At 38.0% G+C, this 7,546-nt stretch overlaps 1 protein-coding gene across 1 annotated transcript; it reads left to right on the top strand.

Annotated features, from left to right (window-relative positions):
* The first annotated feature begins 236 nt into the window (after window positions 1-236).
* Window positions 237-620, top strand: LOC121752842. The gene has a single exon (XM_042147931.1). The coding sequence runs from the start codon at window positions 237-239 to the stop codon at window positions 618-620; it is 384 nt and encodes a 127-aa protein (XP_042003865.1).
* Window positions 621-7,546: the final 6,926 nt, after the last annotated feature.

A 7,546-nucleotide genomic window follows, 5' to 3' on the forward strand; every position in this document is an offset into this window, starting at 1 on the left:
CCAATACAGAAGTACACTGCCGCAATCAAGCAGTTGGCCTACGGAGGCGCAGCCGACATGTTTGACGAGTACCTCCACATCGGCAAGACGACTGCCCGCGACTGTCTCAAGTATTTTTATCAGGGCGTCATTCACATATTCGGGGAGAGGTATCTTCGGAAGCCTACGCCCCAAGGTCTAATGGATATACACGGGTCGGTGCACGGGTTCCCCAGATGTTGGGCAGCATAGATTGTATGCATTGGGAGTGGAAGAACTGCTCCACCGCCTGGAAAGGGAAGTACACGACCGGCTTCAAAGGCAAGAATCCCACGATAATCCTCGAAGCCGTAGCTGACTATCTGCATTGGGGTAGCCGTGTCGAACAACGACATCAACGTCCTCCGGTCGTCGCCCCTTTCAATGAGCAGTGCATGGACGTTGGTCCGCCCATCACTTTTGTCGCCAACGGCAACCAGCATAATATGAGCTACTATTTAGCGGATGGGATATGTCCTAGGTGGCCCGTCTTTGTGAAGACGATCAAATGCCCAATAGATCCAAAGAAGATCTACTTTGCGCAACGACAAGAGGCAGCGCGCAAGGATGTGGAGCGGGCATTTGGTGTGCTTCAAGCTTGATGGGCGACGGTGAAGGGTCCAACACGTTTTTAGTATGCAAACTGTATTGTTGATATCATGTACGCATGTATTATTATGCACAACATGATCGTCGAACAAGAAGGTGTAGAACTAACTGATTGGGCCACTGAAGATGCTGCCGGTCCAAGCCACGCGCGTGGCCACCGCCAATGTACGAATGGGGATACCTCATGAGGACGCCGCACGGGTCCAAGCATTTGTCGATATGCGCCAACAAGAATCTCATATTCGACTCCAGCAGGATATAATTGTAGAGTTGTGGGCGCTAAGGAGTGCACTTTAATATTTATAATGTAATTTTTAGAAATTGTTATTTTTTTATTGAATTGTACTTTTTTAATTTTTATTTATTTAATGAAATTATGATTGCATTCTCCCGTATTCGTGTGGCAATTTTAATTCCTTATTTGTGAATTGGTTTGTTGGGATGTCCTAATGCTTGTCCTATTGCTTGTCCACTATTGTGCAGTGGGATGTCCTAGTGATGTGGCAGTGCAGTAGGATTTCCTAGCGACGTGACAGGAGATGTTTTTGGATGTCCTAGTGCTTGTCAGTGGGGATATCCGTCCTATTGTGGATGTTCTAAGAGCCGTGTGCTCACCACTGAGCTCGTGCTAGCAGCAGGAGCGCCGCTCATTGGAATGGATTCACGTGGGCTGGGCGTGACGCCCACTTGTGGGGTTTTTCGCAATTTAATTGTTTCTTTAATTCATAAGAAATCCGGAAAAAAAATAGGAAAAAAAAGAAAATAAAATCCCACTTCCCAAAATATGGCTATTTTATTACTGTTTTTAATTTTTTTTTAATTTCTTATCCTTAATTGATCCAAATCACTATAAATATCCTCATTCATCACTAAATTTTTTACATCAAACCAAACTACCTCTCAGTCATACTTCTTCACACTATTATTTTGTATTTATTCACAAAATGGATCTGAATGAACCTAATCAAAAGAAGAACGAGAGTAGTTAGTTCCACTAAAATTTGAATTTATTGGCTTATATTTTAAATTTTTAGGATTTAAATTATGTCATTTTAAATTTTTATGATTGAAATTATGTACTTTTTAATTTTTTTAGAAATGGATTTTTTAATGAAATTTTATTATAATAAAGAAATGTTTCAGTAATTGCACTTTTTAAATTGAATAATTAAAATAGCAGCACCTATCAATAGTGTATAGCATTTCTTTGGATTGTGGGGTTTGTGTCTTAGCTAATAGTAGAGAATAAAATATGAATAAAAGTGGGGTCGGGCCTATGAATAGTGAAGAGCATACTCTCTGCAGAGCAAAATTACTACTTATTGAAAGCGTGAAGATTCAAAGCATAAATGAGGATCAATCCTTGAATGAAGAACAAGGCATGCTGTGTTGTGTACAAGTGGATAAGAAGTAAATGAAGAAAGCAACTTCGTGTCATGTTGGAATGAGCTGCCAACTATACTCACCTACGTGTAAAGAAGTCTTAATGAGTCAAACCTGATATGATCAGATCAGAGGTATTAAGATCTGGAGTGCAAGCTGAAATCAGTTATGCAACTTTGTCTGCTAGTTGAGATTGGCAGCTAGTCATCTACAGTTTTAGTTGTTGATACTAGACTCTTCCAGTGTCATGTATAAATACTGAGTTGTATGTGGTTTGTGCACAGTTTTTCAAGTTTCGCAATATCAATGTAGTAGCAGCTCATTCCCTTCATGCTCCCACAAATGTTGTCTCTTCCATTCATAGCTACTTCTTCTTCCCCCTCTCTCTTGTCTTTATCCAAGGAAGAAACAGACAGGCCCAAAAATGGCTTAGATCTGGAAATTTGGCCGAATGAGCCATATCTCTTTTTTCCCCAAAATCATCCCATCTCTCTGAAATTAATTGAAGATAATTATCTTGTGTGGAAGCAACATATGCTATCCGCTGTAAGAGGCTATGGCCTGGAAGGATTTCTCACATGTGAAGAATTCTCACTCCTCGAATGCTGACTTCGAAGGATGTCCCTGAAGAAAAAAGGTTGAATCCAGCCTACACTAAATGGCAAATGCAGGACCAGCGGCTCTCTCACTGGATCCAATGCTCACTTTCAGAAAATATCATGACTGTTGTTGTCGGGTTAAGCTCCAGTCAAGAAATATGGCATGCCATTAAAACCAGCTTTGCAAGCCAATACAAGCTCCAGCTGCAAACAGTGAAGAAAGAGTCCCTGAGCATGCGAGTTTATCTGCAGAAAGTGAAAAACTGTTGTGATCTACTTGGCTCAGCAGGCTGCTGCAACTCTGAAGAGGATCAAATCATTCATACTTTAACAGGACTTGGAGGAGAATATGATCCAGTCGTGGTGGTTATAGCATCTCAAGCAGATACTTGGACAGTAGCAAATGTTTCATCTTTGCTAATGAGTTTTGAATCAAGGTTGGAATCAAAATCTCTTTCTATAAACTCTGATGGATCCTTACCCTCTGCGAATTTTGTTTCTTCTGGAAATCAGAGAAAGGAACCTAACTACTAGGGGTGTGCATTCGGTAGCTGATGTGACAGCATTTTCTTGTTCAAATTATGCTTATAATCTAGAATTGTGGCATAAGCGCCTTGGCCATTGCTCTTTTGACATGGTGAAGTGTGCTTTGAAACATTGTAATTTGTCTTTCAATCCAATCAAATCAAGTGTCATCCTTGTTGTGTTGCTAAAAGTCACAGATTGCTCTATTTACATTCTGAAACTCATCACTCTTAGCCTCTTAATCTTGTGCAGAGTGACCTTTGGGGGCCATTTCCTATTCTATCAAGGAATGGGTTTAGATACTACATCACCTTTGTTGATCACTTCAGCCATTTTACTGGGTTTTATCTTCTTAAAGCTAAATCTGAAGTTGAGCATGTGTTTAGACAGTTCAAGACTTTGGCTAAAAATCAACTGAATGCAAATATTAAGATATTGCAAAGTGATTGGGGGGTGAATTTCAAGGTCTAACTCATTTTTTGAAAGATTCTGGAATTCTGCATAGAGTATCTTTCCCTTACACTCCACAACAAAATGGAATTGCCGAGAGAAAACACAGGCATATAGTTGAAATGGGACTTGCACTTCTAGCTCAATCTGTTTTATCCACTGGTTTTTGGGATGATGCTTTTGCTACAACATCTTTCATCATCAATAGGATTCCCACTCCCACCTTGAAACTGCTCTCTCCCTATGAGGTTCTCTTTAAGGCCAAACCCAATTACCTTGATCTTAATACCTTTGGATGTCTTTGCTACCCCTTCACCAGACCATATAACAAGCACAAGTTAGATTTCAGGTCAAGTCCTTCTACTTTCATTGGCTATAGCTCAGTCCATAAAGGCTACAAAGCTTTGCTTCCATCTGGAAAAATTATCATATCCAGAGATATAATTTTTGATGAGTCTATTTATCCTCATTTATCACCTCATGCTTCTGGGCCATCACATATTCAACCTCCCTCAGCTCAAATGCCCAGCACACCTATCTTTCCTTTGTCAATTTCAGTGCCTAGCTCTAGCTCTAACTATGATCAAAACCCTGTTTCTCCTAGCATATCCACTGATTCTACTCATTCTAATACACCCCCGGCTCTTCCTTTAACTCCCCCAGCTTCTCCATTACCTTTTGCCTCTCCTCTTGCATCTCTTCCTGTCACTCCTGTTACTGCATCATCACCTCTTGTGTCTCCTGATGCTGTCAGCCCTCATATTACCTCACCCAAACCTGTTCATCACATGATAACTAGAGCAAAAGCAGGAATACATAAGCCTAAAGTCTACACCATTCAGTTGATTATTCTTCCTAAATCTGCCTTAGAGGCTTTGCTTATTCCAATTTGGAAAGCTGCAATGCTAGAGGAATTCTTGGCCTTGCTTAGAAACAAAACTTGGATTCTCGCAAAACTCTCTCCTGACAAGCACTTGATCGTAAATACTTGGGTTTTTAGATTAAAAATGCATGCAGACGGAAGCATAGCCAGACACAAGGCTCGATTAGTTGCTCAAGGCTTTTCTCACGAGCCAGGCTTTGACTTTTTTGAGACATTTAGTCCAGTAGTTAAGCCTACAACCATAAGACTCATCCTCACCATTGCAGTGTCCTATTCATGGTGCATCACTCATCTTGATGTGATTAATGTCTTTCTACATGGAGACTTGGAGGAAGAAATTTATATAGGACAACCCGTTGGCTTTGAGCAGGGAGATCCTTCACTTGTTTGCAAACTTAACAAGTCCCTCTATGGTTTAAAGCAGGCATCCAGATCTTGGTTCCTAACCATACAGTCTGCTCTTTTGGCACTTGTATTCCAACAATCAAAAGCTGATACTTCTCTCTTCTTTAGAATCAATGGCAAGAATGTTATCTATCTTTTGATCTATGTTGATGACATGCTCATCACAGGTTCATCCCTGACAAACACAAATTTTGCATGTTTATAAGGACTAGATTTGACTTGTTTTAAATGTCAATCATGCAAATTATGTTCTTAAATTGCATATGTTATACATTTGGTATTTTTGACGTGTTTGTTGATAAATGATAGAAAAAGATAGAAAAAGGTGAAAAAAGGCCAAAATGCAGCAGCCTCTGTTCGAGCTCATTCTGCCAGCGATTTTGAAGTCCAGTCAGTGCTTACTATATGTCATTCTCTTCGTCTTCGAAAGAGCTTCGCGTGGATATCTTGCATGTCTCAATCGGACTTTTGTTGAGAAAGTTATGACAATTCTACGAACGTTGCGCAGTGCAGTCAAAGCTGGCGGGAATTTATGCGGAAATTCACGGAAGAAAAGAAATTATTATATTGTAAAGCCAAATCTCTCCTATTTCTTGCAGGGCACGAAATTTATCAAAAATAAATTTTTTTCCAGCCTATAAATACCTCTGAACCTAATTCATAATCTTTGTCTCAGAGCCTCCAATCCTTCTCCCTCTCTACACTTCTTCCATTCCATATTCCACCCTTAAATTTATCCATCTTCCATTGGAGCGGAGTTCTGCAGATCTAGGCAAGAGAAGACTGAAGATTGAAGATTCAACCTTGGGTTTTATCAATTTGTTTCATGTCTCATAATTTATTTGTAATTTTTACTTGTCTATGAGTTAAACATCAATTGTGGAATTTTTGGTGAAGATATTCGATTGATTTTCCTTGTTAGCTCTTGTAGTTATTTGATTTATCCTTGCGCTTTCTATATTCAATTGATTAGCTACCTCTTGAATACATGTTAGAGTTGATTAGAGTACTCGGTAGACGAAATAGTTGACTTAGAAAATGGATAATTCACACTTTAATTCAATAGAACTCGGGAGAGTTGAGGTTTCACGTGAGGTCATTGGTCTTAACGATCTTTTAGGAGTGAGATGTTAGAGATTTAAAGGGGACTTTGATTTCAACACCTAATCTACAGATTTTTCACCTCGGGAAATGGTATCCAGTTAAGTGACCGACTTAATAACTCTAGAGACCGTAATTCTAGAAAGTCGATTGTGTTTTGGATCCTAATATTCTACATTCCTATGTCTGTTTTGTATCATTGTTTATATACTTTCTTTTTATTTGTTTATTTATTTTTCAGTCTAGTTTAATAAAATCAAACAAAAAAAAACATCCGTGTCTTTAAATAGTATATGACGCTTAGTATATGATAGCCAGATGCAATCTTATTCCATGTGTTCGATATCCCGGTACTGACCTTTAGCTATACTAGATCTACCCTGTAAACTTGCAGGTATTTTTAGTGCTAATAAATAGTGCATCAAGTTTTTGGCGCCATTGCTGGGGAATATTATTGCTTTAAGCTGATATTGTAAAATGGTTGACAATACTAATTTAGAGTGTAATATTTTGTATAGTTTTATTTTATTTTTTTTTGTTTTATTTGTTTTTCAAGGAGCACGAAGCATAACAATGGATTACTCCAGTACCAGATAGAATTATCTGCTACTACACTTTATATGCTCCGTAGAGCGTGGGTGAGATATATACATTTGATTGCTCCCTTGTTTTTATTAGTTTTCTTCTTTAGTTTTCTCCTCCGTAGAGCTGATGTTTCTCCGTATAGTTGAAGTTTAAAAGAAAATTTATAAAAAAATCCTTTCTTTTAACTTTTCTTTCTCGTTGTTTTATTTTTGTTTTATTTTTGTTTTTTTGCTTTTTATTCTTTTACTTCTGATTTTCTTTTTTTTTCCTAAAAAAAACCTCATTCCCCTCTTTATATTTTATTTTCTCCACACAATTCACACACCCATACTCCAAATTCACACCACTTAATCACATTTTTTGGATTCCACTCATTCTTATGCTCAACTGTCAACCAACCAAGGTATGTTCTTCTTTTAATTTCTGAGCTTTGATTTTGAATTTTTTCCTTGAATGGCCTTGTTGTTGATTTATATATTGGAAGTTTGGATTGGAGTTTGATGGAGGATGATGAATTTGTGAGTCTTGGATTTTTGGAATTAATTATTATTGGGTGTGCTTGAGTATGTTGATCTTGTTGGATGAAAATTGAATATCACTTTGGTTTGATTGTTGATACACATAGTTCATGTTTATAGCATTGTGAGGCTATTTTATCTTGCATGAATTGTGTATATTTCTAGAGCTTAAATTTTTTTTGCTTGATCTTAGTCTATTGTTGAAAATATTTGCAATTAATTGGGGGATAGAGAAGATTCGGGGGATGAAAAATGATCATGTTAAGGTAGATAATTTGATTTGCATATTTTATGCCTTGATATGATTAAAGTTTAGGGGATTGCCACATGTTATGCATTGTACTCTACTATATTTTCTTCATTCTATGCTCACATTGCGAAATTGTTGGTACATAAGGCATCCCAAAGAAAATCCCGAGAATGAGGGATATTTTATGAGCCTCAAAGAACGTCAAGCTAAAGACGTTAAC

This window comes from Salvia splendens, chromosome 10 (genome assembly GCF_004379255.2).
Source record: "Salvia splendens isolate huo1 chromosome 10, SspV2, whole genome shotgun sequence".
NCBI lineage: Eukaryota > Viridiplantae > Streptophyta > Magnoliopsida > Lamiales > Lamiaceae > Salvia > Salvia splendens.

Coding starts and splice junctions, on each gene's coding strand:
- LOC121752842 (XM_042147931.1), top strand. CDS start 237: ATGCATTGGGAGTGGAAGAACTGCTCCACCGCCTGGAAAGGGAAGTAC.